Source organism: Tasmannia lanceolata, unplaced genomic scaffold, assembly GCF_043159265.1.
Source record: "Tasmannia lanceolata isolate RefF3 unplaced genomic scaffold, GAP_Taslan_0.1 ptg000012l, whole genome shotgun sequence".
Taxonomy (NCBI): Eukaryota; Viridiplantae; Streptophyta; class Magnoliopsida; order Canellales; family Winteraceae; genus Tasmannia; species Tasmannia lanceolata.
The window spans coordinates 30,126,804-30,146,507 of record NW_027518689.1 but is presented as its reverse complement, the minus strand read 5'-3'; the positions used below and the strand labels follow the sequence as shown (position 1 = coordinate 30,146,507).

The 19,704-nt window shown below is 42.3% G+C and overlaps 1 protein-coding gene across 3 annotated transcripts in view; it reads right to left on the bottom strand.

Annotated features, from left to right (window-relative positions):
- The window catches only part of LOC143887178 (MADS-box protein SOC1-like), a 114,477-nt gene that overhangs the window by 29,755 nt on the left and 65,018 nt on the right, over positions 1-19,704 (bottom strand). For all 3 annotated transcript variants that reach the window (XM_077391280.1, XM_077391279.1, XM_077391281.1), the window contains exon 3: positions 14,222-14,309. In XM_077391280.1, the coding sequence (XP_077247395.1) occupies positions 14,222-14,309 (88 nt within the window). The remainder of the gene's footprint in view (positions 1-14,221; positions 14,310-19,704) is intronic.

The following is a 19,704-nucleotide window of genomic DNA, read 5'->3' as shown; positions in this document are numbered from 1 at the left end:
TGGACCTTATGAATCGAGTGTTTCGACCATTCTTGGACCAGTTTGTAGTAGTCTTCACCAACGACATATTGGTATATTCCAGTAGTCGTGAGGATCATGAGAATCATTTGAGAATTGTGTTAGAAACCTTGAGGAAGGAGAAACTCTTTGCAAACTTTAAAAAGTGTGACTTTTGGTTGAATTTTATATCTTTCCTTGGACATGTGATCTCCAAGGAAGGAGTCTCTGTAGACACAAAGAAGATAGAAGCAGTGGTGGATTGGAATAGACTGAACAGTCTGGCTGAAGTTTGAAGTTTCTTGGATTTAGCGGGCTATTACTGTAGATTTGTGGAGGATTTTTCGCGCAGTGAGGCACCTCTAACCCGCTTGATCCGAAAAGGAATCAGATTTGTTTGGTCGGAAGAATGTGAAAAGAGTTTCCTCGACTTGAAGCGTCGACTTGTTTCAGCCCCTATCCTAACTCTGCCTGTTAACGGAGTAGGATTTACCATTTATAGTGACGCTTCAAAGAAGGGACTCGGATGTGTATTGATGCGGAATGGGAAGGTTATAGCTTATGCCTCTCGTCAGTTGAGACCGTATGAAGAGAATTATCCGACATATGATTTGGAATTAGCAGCTGTGATCTTTGCACTGAAAATTTGGAGACACTATTTGTATGGGGAATCATTTTTAGATATTTAGTGATCACAAAAGCCTGAAATATATTTTTACGCAAAAAGAACTGAATATGAGACGACGTTGGTTGGAACTTTTGAAGGACTACGACTTTACTATAAGCTATCACCCTGGTAAAGCCAATGTGGTAGCTGATGCACTTAGTCGGAAATTGTCAGTTAATTTGGCGTCTTTGATTACATCGCAAAAGAATATTTTGGAGGATCTGCGGAGAGCAGAAATTGAAATTTATGTGCCAAGTGTTGGAGCTCAGATTGCAGAACTACAGCTTCAACCTACATTGCAAGAAAAGATAAGAATCGCTCAAGAATCTGATGATGAGTTGTGCAAGATTCGAAGGAAGTTGGATGAGGGAAAGGAATCAAAATTTCGCGTTCATCGGGATTGTGCTTTGAGATTCGGTAATCGTCTTTGTGTTCCTGATAATGCGGAATTAAAAAGAGAAATTTTGAAAGAGGCTCACAGCACTAGCTATTCGGTGCACCTTGGAAGCACAAAGATGTATAAAGATTTGAAGGGGAATTTTTGGTGGAACAACATGAAGAGAGAAATAGCCCAATATGTATCGCAATGTCTAACTTGTCAAGTGATAAAGGCCGACCATCAGAGACCCGCAGGAACGTTGTAACCGCTTCCTATTCCTGAATGGAAGTGGGAGGAGATTACAATGGACTTTGTGATAGCATTACCCTGTACTACCTCAGGCAACGATACCGTGTGGGTGATAGTTGATCAATTGACTAAGTCAGCTCACTTCATAGCCATTAGAACAGGCTTAGCTCCTGAAGGGCTAGCTAAGTTGTATATCGATCAAATAGTGAAATATCATGGAGTGCCCAAGACCATCGTGTCTGGCAGAGACACCCGATTTGTATCGTGATTCTGGAACAGTGTGCATTCAACAATGGGAACTTCGCTTAAGTTCAGTACTGCATTCCACCCTCAGACGGATGGGCAGTCTGAAAGAACAATTCAGATATTAGAAGAATGCTCCGGGCATGTGTGATGGATTTTAAAGGCTCTTGGGATAATCATCTCTCTTTAGTGGAATTCTCTTATAACAATAGTTATCAAGCAAGTATTAAGATGGCACCTTTTGAGGCTTTGTACCCCTGTGTTGGGACGATATGGGTGAGAAGAAGCTGTTGAATACCGAGTTAGTTCAGCAAGCTGTGGACATTGTCCAGATAGTTCGTGAGTGCCTTCGTGCAGCGCAAAGTCATCATAAAAGTTATGCAGACAATAGACGGAGAGAGCTGAAATTTGAACTTGGTGATAATGTACTTTTGAAAGTGTCACCCACGAAAGGGGTGATGCGATTTGGAGTTAGAGGAAAGTTGAGCCCAAGATTTGTAGGACCTTATGAGATACTCGAAAAGATTAGAAAAGAGGCTTATAGACTTGCTTTTCCACCATCGTTATCAGGAGTTCATAATGTGTTTCATATATCGTTGTTACAAAAGCACATTCCAGATCCTAGCCATGTTATTGATATAGCACCATTGGAATTGAGAAAAGACATGTCATTCGAAGAGCAGCCAATTCGTATTGTGGATAGTAAAGACCAAGTTCTCAGGCGTCGGACTATACAATATGTTAAAGTCCAGTGGTAAAATCACACAGAGCGTGAGGCCACCTCAGAATTGGAAGAAAAGATGAGAGATAAATATCCATTCCTATTCGACGACTCAGGTACGTGTTCAGTAAATTTCGAGGACAAAATTTTTGTAAGGAGGGTAGACTGTAAATGCCCAAAATACCCTCCCTCCAAAATTCGTCCCCCTCTTTTAGTAAGGGGCGTTTTTGTCTTTAAGAGTTACAATCTCATTAGGGCTTCTTTAGAAAATCCTATAAATACATCTTTATGATAGATTAAGAAATCCTAAACCATCTTTGCAGCCCTAAGAAGAGATCTTCGTGGAGAAAGAGAGGAAGAACACGATTCAAGAATAGAGACCGTGGACCGAGGTAAGATTTATTATCTTTAGTGGTTAAACGAATGAAAAGAACCCTAAACTAGGGATTTGATGTGAAAAGAGATGTGAATAGAGCCTCGATTTTAATCTATGGCGGACTTCATGGTAGATCTTGGATTTCATAGGATTCGTTTCGTGTTGAATCCCCAAAGAACTCAAGATCAATCGTTTATGTCCAGAGAAACCCCGATGTTGGAGGATTTAACTTAAAGTTGAAGTTATGATTGTTAGAAATTGACCACAGTGATTCGAAGCGTGAAATCGGGTTCGACGGGTTCCTTTTGTCGATACGAATCCATCGGATCCGACCTCACCCAATTCGGAGTCAAGATGAAAAGGATATGATGCGCTAAAGTTATGTAAAATTGGGTAAAACCGGCTTTTCCAGGGGTCGACCAGTCGACTAGTGTACCCAAAAACTGTGTTTTACATCTAAACAGTAATGGAGGGGCAGTCGATTGGTGGTACTAGTCGATTGGAGCGCCTAAGAGGGATTTTTATTTAGGGACAGTAGCCTTCGGCCAGTCGACTGGTGGAGCCCAGTCGACTGCCAATGACCTGAAAATTATCAATTATTTTGGGAATTCCCAATTCATCTTGTGTGTTATGCCTTAGCTAGTAGGCCCTTATGTGATGTGAATGAATTATTTGAAATAGGTATTTGACCTCTAAGGAAAGGGATAAAGAAAGTGATTCGGTATTGAGGTACATAATTTCATAGTACCTTAGTGCTGCAATTTTCCTTTTTTAATATTATGACATTGTTAGTTGTGAACCCCAAACTTTCTGAATTGTGAAACTATTGCTAAACTTTGGATCTTTATTTGGATTTTGCGTGCTCACCCCTTTTGTTTTCTCAAATATATGAACCCTTGGAATATTGAGTTATCTTTTTTGTGAAACTATTTTGGAATCAAGTTGAAACACTTGCCTTGAACTTTGAATACCTTCTTCCGAACTGTGTGAACTTTGAACACCTACTGAGAGGCTTAGGTTATGTGAACTCAGAAAAGACCCTCGCCAGTGGGGCATAGGCATTAGCCTATATGTGAACTGTCATCCCGCCAATGGGGGACAAACGTTGGCCCTGTCGACAGGTATGTGAACCTACGAACTAGTTCCGACACCATGGGAGGTCGGTGTGAGCAATAACTCGCTCTGTGGACCCATGGACAGTCAGGGTGAAAATAACTTGATTTTTGGACTAAGCCGGATGGTATCGTACCCATATTGATTACCTTCAGCGACCCTTTGAATATTGTGACCTTCGATGCGATAATTGACTTGTGTCCTTGCAAACCTTTGCTCCATTCTAATTGAACTTGTGTTAATCATTTCACTTCTAGGTTATACCTTTCCTATGGTTGTGAACCCTTCTTTTGTAGCATGCAATGATCCCACTTTTGTAGTGCGTTTTTATGTACTGAGCTTTTCAGCTGACTGTGGTTATCTCAACATTTTTCAGAGTTCGATCCTCGTGGAACCGGCGAGGAGGCTCAGGAGTGACCCTGATATTTGGCTATCATTATCTTCTAGTATTTTATATTATTTAAACAGTGAGTATTGTTTAGGACTATTGAGATTATGTCATTTGATTAAGTACTTTGATTTTATGGGATTATGGGTTAGGTGAAAGATTTGGAAAGTGAATGAGATTTGATTATTGGATTAATGTAAGACATTTAAATTTGGATATTTAGATTATTTGGATTATTGCAGATGGTTTTGATATTTGTTTTGCTAGCTTTGTATACTTGTGAAGCTTGCTTTGCAGGTGTACGACGTTGTCGCACCCCTAAGCCTTGTGTATTGATTATGTGTGTAGGTGTATGACTTGGGGGCGTGACACAGTACATGTGCACAAATGATTTATGCTCGCATCACATGGTTCCTAAAGGAAAAAAAATGAAACTGATGGCTTCCTTTGCCAAATATCATTGCTGGCCCATCTTGCAAATTAAGCTCCAAATATTTCTCATAAAATCTTGCCATGTAAAGTGATTTTAGTATAGAGATGACGAGGATGGGAATTCTGAGTCATAATTCATTCCATTTCAGGATGCCGTACGAACCAGTAATGAAGGAGGTTTGTTCTTCTTTACATGGAACTTTTTGAAAATGATCAGATATTTGACAAGGGGATGACAAGATCAAGAGAATTAAATGCCCTTGATTCACAAGGGATGAGCCACTGATCCAAGGAAGAAGAAAAGCTTGAAACACAACCAGTCAAGCACAATATTCTTGTGGCCTAAACAAACTCAACAATAGGAGAGCTGAAACCCTAAGTTTCAAATGAAAAGATTATCTTAAAAAACTCCCTAAGATCTACAAAGGCTAAAAAGCTTTGTAAATGCTTTGATACCATTCTGACGCAGGGCAAGCGGCGAAAATGACGAAGAAATTTCAGATCCGATCTAGATCTAAAATCTACAGTAAATGTGTGGAAATTCTCATGAAAAGAGGGCTGATTTCCAAGAAATTTAGGGATTGGAATGTCTAAAATACGGATCGAGAAATTTATTCTCTCAAACAGAAATTCATATGACCTAAGAACTATAAAGAAGGATAATGCAGAGAAAATTGGATAGAATTCCAAAGATAGGAAAAGGAAATTACATACTTCATGTGATCTTGCACTCGACAAGATTTTCCCACGTGAAGGTGCCGGATCTTGCAGTCGACAAGATGAACCGACGATCCGAAGAGAAAATGCACATCACTCCATGACGGTGCAAATCTCTAACGGATGAAACCTCCATCTCTTCTCTTGGAACACCTTTAAGCCCCTACAAACTCCAAACTCTCAAAAAAATACATTTTCAAAACTCTACTAATCTCTATCCCAACCCCTATTTATAGTCATTTCAGCCCTTAAGTGGGCCCCACACACATGGCCCACACATTATTGATGAGTTACACATACACTAGTACATACACACACTTCACTTGCACACATCTTGGCCATTGTGGTTTCCACACACACACAAAAGTACCCTTTGTCACTTCCTTGCGTTGCGCCCAAGCTAATCTTGACCGTTGATCTACATCCTGGAGTGTATATATTATAGAACTCCAACTTCGTACAAAGAAAACTACAATAAGCAACTTAAATACCCATACAACAAAAGAGATAATCCCATACACAAAGCCAGCTTGGTACAACACTCCCCCTCAAGCTGGTGTGGTGAATACATAATGAAAAACATTCAAAAAAGGGCAACGGCCACACTGACTACACTGTGAGATCAACGGCCATTAGAAAAGAACAACTCCCTCCCTGAATCAGCATGATGGTGAGAGCAATCACAATAGGGCCTCCCCCTGATCAGAGCACGGCACACAAATCTGCATACCAATAAGGATCCAACAAAGGTGCCGCTACAGAGAACTGTAATGAATCAGTAACAAAATACGCACACAAAAGGCGCGCACACGAGCAACGATGAAGTACTATGCAGAGGAGACATCAGCTGAGCAACACATTGCCAATGGAGGAAGAACTCCCACCACCAGAAAGGTGAGAGGAACCAACCAATGATGGCGGATAACACGTCTCCTAGGAAGATAACCAATCAACGACAACGGACAGAAAGTCACTTTGGAAGATAACCAACCAACGACGGCAGACAGCGCGTCGACTAGGAAGATAACCAACCAACGACGAGGGACACCACATCACATGGAGAGACAACCAACCAACAACGGGAGATGCTACTTCAACTGGAGAGAACACCAACCAACGACAGCAGGCAAAAAATTGCCTGAGAACATAATCAACCAACGACGGAGGACACCACATTGCATGTAGAGAGTACCAACCAACGACGACGAAGAGCACGTCGCCTGGGAAGATAACTAAGAAACGACGGGGAACACCACGTCACCTAGAGAGACAACTAACCAACGATGGGGGACACCACGTCTCCTGGAGAGAGACAAGTGTCACAGGCGTAATGTTTAATCAGCGGAATAACCCGTACGTGCCCCAACATGCACGAATGTTAGGGCAAGCCTTCAACCGTGCAAGGCTGTGAAGGCCCTACACGCCAACACCCCTTGATGCTTCGAATGTGCACACAGTCTCTAAGCTGTTCAACAGGCTTCTTGGCTCAGATCTTGACCTGCACTTCTAGATACCTCCTCTCATGATCAGCTTGCAACACGAGTACATCGAACATCAGGCCTTGGAGCCCAATGCAAAGTTCATTGAGTACGAGGCATGACGATGCCACGCACCAATCCGCCAATCACTGGGGGTTGGTCATCCAAGGAGCAAGATGCCCCATTGACTGATTTACAAGGTGTACACCTCGCGAGGGCAACCGAGGTCGCCCCGGCACGAACTCATGGAAGACCTAGAGATTGGCCTACCCACAAGAAGTACCACGGTGCAGAAGGCAAACAGCATAGCTAGCCCCTTGCATCGGTCCGTACGCGCAGTACATGTGGGAACCCAACCCAACATGCACTGTCTTTGGACCCCATCCTCGACCAAAGAAACTGGAGCATCCCTGTGGATAACTCGTAGTCCGCACCCAAAGCTCCCTTAGGGCACGCCCACGAGCTGTAGTATGATTTCCTGTTGTGTGTGTTACATGCACAAGCAAGTCCTCTTGCAACCCATAAGGAAACCACCAAGGTTTCGGCCTACACCTACTAGGCCTATCAGGGATGGAGTCAGTAGGTCACTGGGCCAACTCCCCCTCTAAGGGATTAGCCAACCAACCAGCTTAACCAGGAGTGCCCTCCAAAGGTTCTCTTAGCAACTACTTTGTGAGACGCAACGAGATGAGGAGAGTTTGGATTTTAATACCGGTTGTGTCCCCGAACTGTTTCCCCATGACACTCCCTCACCTGATAACGTCGACGTCCTCGTCGACACTGAGGATGTCTTCACAATCTTGAAAACAGTTGTCACTGGTACTTCAACAATTTGTCCATTCAGACTTCTACTGCATACCACACTGCCTCAAGTTCTACCAACCACTGCGTTATAGATCTTCTGGAGTTATCTTCAATGCCGATGGTTTTCTTGGACTCCTCCAAACTAGGCAAAGGTTTTCTAACGGTGCCTATAAACGCTGCGGAAGGTCTTGTGCCGATACCTACAAACGCTGAGAGAGTGCCATCACTGCCTGCACGGCACTTGCCACTGGTTGCCCAGGCACGAACGAGCTCCAGGAAGTAGCTTACGTTCCTGGGCGAGGAACTGTAGTAGGTTCCGCCTCTTGGTGAGGCAAAGGATCCCCTAGTGGGATCGACTACTGCGGCAGCCACGCAAAGTGGGAACATTCGTGTGGAAACAACTTATATCCCTGGGTGAAAGGAACCGCGATAGGTCCCGACTCCTAGTGAGGCCAAGAATCCCCTGTTCGGATTAGCACTGCAACACACCTATTACTCTGGCCAGGTGCAAGATCGTAGGGGGGACATACTACATCCCCAACTGCAACGCTTAGTCTTCCTTGCTTTGGTCCAACGCCATAGTACTTGATTTGAACAATCAACCCTTATGCCACAAATGGTCTCCTTGGGTACCGGCAGCTAGTACTCACACTGCTAACCACCCAAATCTTCTATCATCCAGATTGAATTGCCTTTTCAATTTCAACAAACACAGAAATTCGATAGCAGCAAGAAACACACAAGTCCACTATGCTGTCCCAGACCAACACAGTCAACCGATATGCCATCTGAGCTCACCACACTGTCCCATATCAGTACAGCAAACCCATTATTGATCTAAGCGGCTTTGGCGTCCGTTCCAAGGTCTTTCTGAGATGAGCATCTCGCATGCTCCATAATGATTGTGAACTGCCATCCAAGTACTTAGTCACTGACCAGCTCTTCACCTTGAGCATGTCTGCTAGTTCATCGAGGCCGTGAACACCTTCACCTTGCTGGCCCCCAGTATGGACACCCTTCTCGAGGGTTCTACCTTGACATTGGTTCGTCGGTGCTTCCTCTTCACCCTGAGAGCATACTGCTAGTTCGTCAAACTGGTTATGCCATCACACTGAGTAAGCAATTTCACTTCTGTAAAGGGCTTTGGTGCCGACACGTTCAGCACCTTATCTTATAAGGGAAAGCTTCTACCAGCAAGCCAACCCTTTGTTATAGCAAGCCCTTAAGGCCAAATGCAAACACATCGATATTTAGCCAACAGTGCAACGGAGCATTTACAACTCCCCAACTGCCACTTTCGATCTCACACATCTGTGGGTCATTGAAACATGTCAACCCATTCGATGACGGTTGCTGCTCTTCCACTGTATCATGCTTCGAGCAAATCCATTGAGCAATGCTTAGACAAACATAAACGGTACAAATCTTTCCAGGCCATCGTGCCTCTATTGCGCGACTCAAGTAGAATAGCGGAGAGTTCAAACTTCCAAGTTGCCATACTCTGCCACTTGGTTTGCCGTGCTTACAAAGTAACCCATGCCACCAACACGGCTCAATGATGTCACACACACAACACTGAGAAAGCTTTGCTTCACTTTTTAGAAAGAAACATACCTACGTAGTTTCAGCTCTTCATCCGCTGACTAATGGACTTTCAAAGTGTTAGATTCAAAGACATCCCACGACTTAGCACACCAAGCTGCCATCACTTGGTTAACATTCAAGCTCTTACAACATTTGCCACAACTGAAAGCGTTTCCCGTTCTTTTGTGCACTGTCACATGCACTAGAAATGCACTAACCATAGCCACAAACACTGCAATTGTTGCAACTATGCCAGCACAGACACCAACTGTATCATAGCTCCTTGACAAACTCTTGCATTCACAACCTGCTCTGATCTGCCACTTGATACCATGTGATACCAACCATCAAAGCACACTCTGAATTCATAGCTTGGGCATTTTCGCTCTGATACCAACCGTCACGTGCCTAATGTTCGAGCAGTAGAATAACCCGTGCGGCGCCCCAACATGCAAGAATCCAAGGGCAAGCCTTCAACCGTGCAAGGCTCTGAAGGCCCTACACGCCAACACCCCTTGATGCTTCAAATGTGCACACAGTCTCTAAGTTGTTCAACAGGCTACTTGGCTCAGATCTTGACATGCACTTCTAGATACCCCCTCTCATGATCAGCCTGCATCACGAGTACATCGAACATCAGGCCTTGGAGCCCAACGCAAAGTCCATCGAGTACGAGGCATGACGATGCCACGCACCAATCCGCCAAGCACTGGGGCTTGGTCATCCAAGGACCAAGATGCCCCATGGACTGATTCGCAAGGTGTACACTTCGCGAGGGCAACCGAGGTCGTCTCAGCACGAACTCATGGAAGACTTAGAGATTGGCCTGCCCACAAGACGTACCGCGGTGCACAAGGCAAACACTATAGCTAGCCCCCTGCACCAGTCCATACACGCAATACATGTGGGAACCCAACCCAACATGCACTGTCTTTGGGCTCCATCTTCGACCAAAGAAACTGGAGCATCCCTGTGGATAACTCGCAGTCCGCACCCAAAGCTCCCTTAGGGCACGCCACACGAGTTATAGTATGATTTCCTGCTGTGTGCGTCACATGCACAAGCAAGTCCTCTTGCAACCCATAAGCAAACCACCAAGGTTCCGGCCTACACCCTGATAGGAGTCAACAAGTCATGAGGCCAACTCCTCCCATAAGGCATTATCCAACCAACCAGCTTAACCAGGAGTGCCTCCAAACGTTCTCTTAGCAACTACTTTACGAGACGCAACGAGATGAGGTGAGTTTGGATTTTAATACCGGTTGTGTCCCCGAACTGTTTCCCCTTGACATAAGGCCGAAAGCCATGCTAACGCCCGGGCATATAGCTGGACAATGAGAAATGGATTGTAACGCAAACCACGATGAATGGATAGAACTACGCCAAGAAACTACACACGTGTAGAAGTACCAACCAAGAACACGAAGAAGGGACCAACCATAGAAGGAACGAAACGGATAACAAGAAGAAGCCACCAACAAGGAGGACAAGACTACATCATGGGGAAGGAAACAACTAAGAACACAAAGAATGGTGAAATAACATCAACTAGAGAAGACAACAAGACAAACGAGGAAGAACAACCACCAACCAACCAACAACAAGGACGGAAATCATAAAGAGAACATAAAGAGAACCGCCAACAACACTCTCTCTCGGGCGAGACTACATCATTCTGGAGATGACAACATGACAACAACAAGGTAACACTCCATCCATGGAACTACATTAGGCCTACGGCCTTCAACGTGCAGCGGAAAAGAGAACTCAAAGGCACACCATCTCTTTTAGACATTTCAACAAACACTTGGTTCGCACCTTTGACATCAACACAAAAGACAAAAAAGATGACGAGGACAACGATTAGTATGGAGTGGATGGGGGGATGAGACTTCAAAAAAGAAAGAAAGAAAGAAACGATTTAAAACATAAAGAAAGGGGATGCAGAAAACTAGAAGAAACCCAACAATGACTAAGATTTAGAGACGAATTGGATTTATGGAGGAATAGGTGATAGAGAAACCCCAAAAAGGTTTTTGGTAAATGGGCAACGAGAGATGGGGGTTGCAAGAGATGGAAATTTTTGAGAGAGAGAGAGAGAGAGAGATGAGATTTTTTAAGGGTTTACGGCAAACCCAAAATAGAGGGTTTTATGGCAAAGAGATGGGTTTTACTGCAATGTCGTGGGATGAGACGTGTTTTGTGCAAGAGAGAGAGAGAGAGAGAGAGAGAGAGAGAGAGAAAATGGATTTACGAAAAACCCAAAAAGGGTTTGTGCAAATGCGAAAAAACAGAGAAAGCATATGAGAGATTTTAGGGTTTGTGCGCACAAAGAGAGAGATATGGAGCAAGAGAATATAGGGAAAGAGATTTTAGGAATTTGTGGGGAGAGAAAATAAAGTTTGATTTTCGATAACCCTAAAATGAAAACAGAAAACATCGAGAGATAGGGAGAGCGGCGAGAGAGAGAGAGAGAGAGAGAGAGAGAGAGAGAGAGAGAGAGAGAGGGGGGGGGGAGAGAATGCCGTGAAAGAGAGATGGATAGAACTCTTCTTCTTCCTTTCCTAGGATCTTTTCTTTGATACCATGTTAGAAATGGATATAAGGGTAAGAGGAAGAAGAAGATGAGCGGAGAGGATGGAGAGTCTCGACTAAGGAGTCCTCCCATGAATATGATGTACATATAGGCCCAAAGTAGGGAAATATGGTACAAAGACTACAATACCTCTCAACATATAAGTAAACTACCCTTGCACGCTCTTCAACATATGATATGTGTTATCTGACTCTTGTCAATGGGATATACGTTGCCATAGCCCATGCACATGAGATTATTAGTATCTGTATATGTTTAACTTTGCTTTGGGTTGTATTGGTTTTGATAAAAAAGTAAGAATTCATAATGATACGTTTTGTGCCTAGTCATTTCTTATTATGCTCTATTAAAATCAAGTTTTAACCTTTTGTGTTCATGGTATGCTTAGACCCAACTAGGGATGCGTTATGTTACTATCTTTCGAGCTCATTCTTGTTTTCTTCTATTTTTCAAATCTTGAGTCATGATTTCACGTGAAATCAGGGAGAGTGCTCGATTAGTCTAGCACTGTGGAGCTTCTATTTGTTTAAAATTTCTATTTTTTTGAAATGTTTGTTTAAAATTTCTATTTTATTTGAGACATGTGAGTTTATTATTTTATCCTGGACAATGTGGAGAAGGGAGATGATATTTTCACCCCCTCTACAGTACGCATTCGCCCCCCTTATAACGTGAACAGTGGGCAACTTTAACGCTTTTTGATGTCAAATCACGTTAAAAGGGGGCGAATAAGTACTACAGGGGGGTGAAAATATCATCGCCTTTTGGAGAACTATAATGGTTTGAATTTTCTATTCGGATGCCAGTTTAATGAGAAATTGGAGGGTGGTAAAACTTGACACTTTAGTTCATTTGACGATGGAGATACTTAGTATTTCTCTAATTCACTTGGGTGATTAAAGGAAATTTTGTTTATTTGGATGATTTTGCTAGTGTTGTATGAGATATTTTGAGCATGGTATCCTTGTCTGCTTGTAAGGAAGGTTCTACGTTGCAGGCATGTGGTGTTTGTTGCACACCTGGAGGATTCGAATTGCTTGCCATTGTTCTCGGGAGCCTCAAAATCTTCCCATAGAAGATCTACAAACCACCAATAGCAAACTAGAGTGTCAAGTAGAAGAGGTTACATGCTAGTTACTTGATGAATGAGAATTGTGCCTGGAAATGGAGTGAGCTTTGCACAAGCTTTAGTGGAAATTCGAGGCCTTGACAAGAAGCTTGATTAATGAGCAAGAGGCAGAGAGCTAGGGAGATGAGCAAATGTATCACGTGAATGACAAATATTGGTCTCACATCGACGATTATCTGGCCCTTATTTTGAGAATAGTGAAGGCTTCATTTTGCACACACCATCCGAATAGTATCTCACTGCATGCCCAAAAATGTTACATTACTTGCTCGATGGAAGTATCTGATTCATTGGAAGGGGCTTCAGATCAAGGTAACTGTGAGAAGTACCTCTATTTTAGCCATCCTGATCCTTACTCTCCACATTTGAAAATTTTGTATTGAAACTCGTGATCGAGTTTTCTTCGAGAAGGGGGATTTGATGCAGGAGCATCTCACGTGATGACAAATCAACGGTTCATATCGTTGATCGGACCTAGCATATTTCCAACTCAGTATATTTTTATTTTTAAACTTAACTTACTTACATTATTAGTTAATTACTAATTTTATATTTTTAAGTTAGGCATTCTTTTAAAAAAGCAATCTTTATAAAGTTTCCAATTGTAATTCACCACAAAAGGGCAACAAGCAATTTCGTGGGATATTAAGTTTCCTTTCTTAGTTATTAAGATTAGCAATACCCTTAATTGGAATAGTTAAAGTAGCAAGTAGCAAAGGTTAGCTTAGCAATTGTCTTTTTATCACATTTAGTTGCTTTGCATATGATTTAGGAGTTATTTTTATTGTAGTTGCTTCTCTTAATATTACTTGTAATTGAAAGAGAGCTTAGCTCTATAAAGATAGTCAAATGAAATGAGAAGAGCAGCTTGTTTTTTTGTGGACAATTAAAACATTGAATGAAATTTGTGGAGAAAAGGTGTTCATACACTTGTTTCTTGGAGTTTCCCTCCAAATGTGGGTTAGCTTTCAAGCCCCACGATTATCCTTCGTAATCTTTTGATCGGATCATCTTCTTCATTATCGATCGTACGCTATTCCTACGTCAGAAAGTGAGTGAAGGGCTTGGGCATGTGATTGAAAGGGAGTGAATAAGTGTGTTGTAAAAGAAGTCGTGAGATATATGTGTGTACATTGTGTGATTGTAGGGGTCTAAATAAGTGTGTTTTAAGCCTCCAAGACTCCACATCGAGAGAGTATCCTGACAGGGCACAACTTCGGCTTGCCATCTACATCAACAATATTTGAAGAGAAAGAATAAACAAGGGGAATTTGTCATGTCACATAAACTTCTTAAGAAACTCTACCATGAATGTCATATTGAATAAAATAATGAGAGAAGGAATGACCTGCACGTTTCGTTCTACTGCTTTGTTGTTGATGCTACCATTACCATCTTTTGTGTACCTCTGATAGCGTTCCAAGGTCTTTTGCATGCTAATATTCCAGAACACAAGATATAATCAGCTTGTAGCATTATTTTTTGTCAATAAAGCAACCATTTCTTTAACTTCTCCATGCAAAGTATAGGATAATAGGTGTATATTAAACATTCGGCAACATCTCCACGCAAAGTATAAGATAATATATGGTGATTGGTATACACAGTATTACCTTACACAAAGAAGTATATCATTAATATGTTTAATATTATCTTGAGGAGGCCACTCATTTAACCTAACGATTTATACAATCACCATCCAGTGGTTAATAATGCAAATACAATAATAATATATAGCAAGCCCAAGTAACATAAGAAGTACGTCAGCCTATATTCTTAACAGTGAACTTATATTTCTCATTTACAATCATTCATTCACAAATACCCGCTCATAAATTTAAAGAAATACAGAAGTACACGATTATATTGAGTCAATGAAAAGCATAATAATCAAGCCAATCATGCAAGCACGGATCTTTAATGCCTGATAAACTGAGATTTTCATGTAAACTAATTAATATAATTTTCATGCAAAGGAAATTGTCTAATTCTAGAGAAAATTAAGTTGAATAAGGCATAATCATGTCGACTAGGCTTAAGCCTACTGGTTAGAGGGTTTGATTTTGTAACTAATTCATAATGTGGCCTTCAAAATGATTTCTAATCTGCCTAGTTTATAAATTTCAGTAAAACAAGATGAATAAGTCGGTTTTGCCAACACCAGAGGTGATAACAATCCGAGCCCAAGGGTGTGAGATCCCACATTGGAAAGGGAGCAAAAGTTGTTGAGCTATATATGAGGCTTCCCCCTCTCCCTATGTAGATGCCTTTTCAGCATCTCCAAGGATTGGGCCCTATGGAGTGAGTCGGGCACGGATAGTGCTGGTGGAACATAGAAGTGTGGAGGGTGGAAAAACCAAGAACCAGACAATATTTTCACACTGCTAGAGAGGACGCTGGTCCAAAAGGGGTGGATTGTGAGATCCCACATCGGAAAGGGAGGAAAAAGTTGTTGGGCAAAATATGTGGAGTCCCCTTTCCCTCTGTAGATGCGTTTTCAGCATCTCTAAGGGGCGTGAAAAAGCCCAGAACCAGACAATATTTACACAGTGTAGTCGGGGCGTGACATAGTGGTATTAGAGTGGGAACTCCCTCTAGTACGATGTGCTAGCGAGGACGCTGGGACCCAAGGGGGTGGATTGTGAGATCCCACATCGGAAAGGAAGGAAAAGTTTCCATGCTATATATGTGGATACCCCCCCTCTCCCTGTGTAGACGCGTTTTCACTATCGCCAAGAGGCGGGCCCTACGGAGTGGGTTGGGCACTGTTAGTGCTGCTGGAAAATAATACCGGGGAGGGTGGAAAAACCCAAAACTAGACAATATTTACAGTGTGGTCGGGGCGTGAGATAATGGTATTAGGGCAGGCAGGACCTCCCTCCAGTACGGTATGCCAACGAGGACGCTGGCCCCAAGGGGGGTGAATTTTAAGATCCCACATCGGAACATGAGGATTCCCCCTCTCCCTGTGTAGATATGTTTTCACCATCTCCATCGCGCGAAGAGAGTGGAAAATCCCAGAACAAGACAATATTTATAGCGTGGGGTCGGGGCGTGACATGATGGTTTTAGCGCGGGACCTCCCTCTAGTACGATGTCCCAGGGAGGACGCTGAGCCCCAAGGGGTGTGAATTCTGAGATCCCATGTTGGAAAGGGAGGAAAAAGTTGTTGGGCTATATATGTGGATTCCCCCTTCCTGTGTGGACACATTTTTAGCATCTCCAAGGGGCGGGCCTTGGGGAGTGGGTCGGGCATAGTTAGTGTTGATGGAAAATAAAACCGGGGAGGATGGAAAAACCCAGAACTAGACAATATTTACACAGTGGGGTCATGGCGTGCCATATTGGCTTCAGAGTGGGACCTCCCTCTAATACGGTGTTGCAGCGAGGACGTTGGGCCCCAAGGTTGGTGGATTGTGAGATTCCACTTCGGAAAGGGAGGAAAAAGTTGCTGAGCTATATATGTGGATTCCCCCTCTCCCTATGAACATGCGTTTTTAGCATCTCCATGCGGGCCCTGCATAGTGGGTCGGGCACTGGTAGTGTTGTTGGAAAATAAACAGGGAGGGTAGAAAAACCGAGAACCGAACAATATTTGGACGGTGGGGTCGAGCCGTGACGGATGGGAAGTCATAGTTTTGTTCCTGACAAGCCATTTTTCTTATTAGTTTCACAATCTAAACATGCTAGAAGATTTTGTTTAGTAGGAATGAGCTGTTAGAATATATCAGTTTAGATCTGGTACGATCCAACTATTGGATAGTTGGGTTGTCAGATCAGATTAGAATTATCCCTTTCCCTTCTATTATTAATCTTCTTATGTTTATCGATGCGAGAGTTCTACTAAAAACACTCATGAAGACCTGCCCATCGAGCTCGAGTCCCATCCAGTCCATTGAGGCAACACTCCCTATAGGCCATTTCCATGAGGATTTGCATCCAAAATTAGCCCATGAGGACTCCACTATTAAGCCTCTAAGTCATACTAGCCCATTGAGGCAACAATCCCTAGTGACCCTATAACGACCACCCTTTTGATCCCTTCTTTTGTTTCTATAAATTGTGAATTTTAGACCATTGGATCGTAATTCGAGGATCGAGATCATCGATCCACTTTAGATTGATCCTTGATCCTGAAATTGGATCTCTTATTCATTCTTCCTTTACTTAGATCAATCGGTCAAGGATCAATGGCTCTTGTTTAATCTATTTTATTTCTTTAGTAGTTTGGGGATTAAGTTTTCTGCGCAAGATAAATCACTGGAAACTTATTAAAAAAAGAGAGTATACCTTATTTAGTGGAGATATCCACGTTTTCCCTCTCATGGGAAAACGTGTAGTGTGGGCCCACCCTCATTTATATAGATATACATGGCATGCCTTATATTTACTAAAGTATGTGCCTTGAAAATTACCAAATATAACTAAATATTTAAAGAAGCTATCAAAAACCATTTAAATATAAAGAAAGAAAGGGATAAATAAGGGAGATTTGAGATTCGATCTCCACTTATTGGGGAGATCTTGCGCACGACTTAAAAATTGAGTTGTGCGCACCTCTTTTGGTGGAGATTGGAGAAGGTATGGAAATAATATTGGCGCACCTCTTTTGGGTTGAAATTCAAATCCCTTCTTTATAGCCAACTTACTTTTGTGATAAGCCAAAGAGAGTAGAGAAACTTGGAAGCTTGCCTTCTATTGGTAAATTTTTAGTAAGCAAATCAAGAAAAAGGGGGAAGGGGGGGGGGGTAATAATAATAATAAAAAAGTAGTACGTGTCCCTCTCTCCCCACTCACGCCCAATTTTGGTGGAACAAGAGAGAGAGGGTCACGTTAAAAAAAAACAAAGAAAAAAAAGAAAAGGAAAGAAAAGAAACGAAGGGAAGAGAGGAAGAAAGGGAAGAAGAAACCTCGTGTACAGCTTGTTTTTGGCCTCGTGGAGCATCTCTTGGAAAATTTTCAACCTCATACAAGTAGGTACCCTCTTTGCTTTCTCTTGTCCTTCTAAAAAGTGGGTCTATTACGATTTTCGGCAGATTTATATATATTTATATATATATATATATATATATATATATATATGAGGAAAGTTTTTCTAGTCGGCCGACTAGAGAACCTTCTTTAGTCTGCCGACCAAAAAACACAGTGGTCCTACATTATTTGGATAATCCAAAACATTCATTTGATAGACCCTAGCATAGATAGGGTGTGCCCAAAAAATCAGCTGCATAGGATCATCCTAACCTTTTGATTTGTGGAGGTTAAAAATGGACAGATTTGTGGAGTTTATAAGCGTCCATTTTAACCTCCATAAATCGAAGGGTTAGGATGATCCTATGGAGATAATTTTTTTAGGCACATCCTATCTATGTCAGGGCCCATCAAATGAATGCTTTGGATCATCAAAACAACGTGGGCTCACTGTGTTTTTAACCTTCACTGTCCATTTTTAACCTCCACAAATCGAAGGGCTAGGATGATCCCATGGAGCTGAGTTTTTGGGCACACCCTATCTATGCTAGGGCCCATCAAATGAATGCTTTGGATCATCCAAACAACATGGGCCCACTGAGTTTTTGGTCGGCGGACTAGAGAAGGTTCTCTAGTCGGCCGACTAGAAAAACTTTCCTATATATATATATAGGAAAGTGAAGCTACACCGCCGGTGTAGCTAACTTAGCTACACCGCCGGCTTAAAATACAATGGGCCCACATTGTTTTGGTGATCCAAACCATTCATTTGATTGGCCCTCACATAGATAGGGTGTCCACCAAAAATCAGCTCCATAGGATCATCCCAACCCTACGATTTGTGGAGGCAAAAATGAACGTGTAAAAACCTTCACAAATTTGTCCATTTTTGCCTCCATAGTTTGAAGGGTTGGGATGATCCTATGGAGCTGATATTTGGTGGACACCCTATCTATGTGAGGGCCAATCAAATGAATGGTTTGGATCACCAAAACAATGTGGGCCCATTGTATTTTAAGCCGGCGGTGTAGCTAAGTTAGCTACACCGGCGGTGTAGCTTCACTTTCCTCATATATATATATATATATATATATATATATAAGGTGTGCGTACTCGGTCGAGTAGATAAGCTTATCTACTCGGTCGGGTTAAAAACAGTGGGGACCCACATTTTTGGGGTGATCCAAACCATTCATTTGAAAGGCCCTTACCTAGATAGGGTGTCCACCAAAAATCAGCCCCATAGGATCATCCTAACCCATGCAACAGTGGAGGGAAAAATGGAAAAAAATGGACAAACACAGCTTGTCCACAAATCTGCCCATTTTTCCCTCCACTGTTGGATGGGTTAGGATGATCCTATGGGGCTGATTTTTCGTGGACACCTTATCTAGGTAAGGGCCTTTCAAATGAATGGTTTGGATCACCCCAAAAATGTGGGCCCCCACTGTTTTTAACCCGACCGAGTAGATAAGCTTATCTACTCGACCGAGTACGCACACCTTTCCCATATATATATATATATACTAAGCACGTAACTTTCCATTTTGTCATTCGTGTTTTTCAAGAAAAAAAATTTGGAAAAGTTTTTCCGATCTGCTAGCCACCTTCTCCGAAGGCTACATCACGCCCGTCCTTTGCGATTATATGTGTTTAGAGATTTGTCTTATTAGCCGTGTTGAAAAACCTCACAGAAATACTTTGTCTGGAAAGGTGGCTAGCAATAATAACTATCGAAAAGAAGCTACCGAAAATAATCATTACCTATTAAAGTTTTGGAGGGAAATTACGGATCACGGGTGCCTGTGTATGACAATTACGAAAAAACTACCGAGAGGATGTATCGAAATATGACAATTA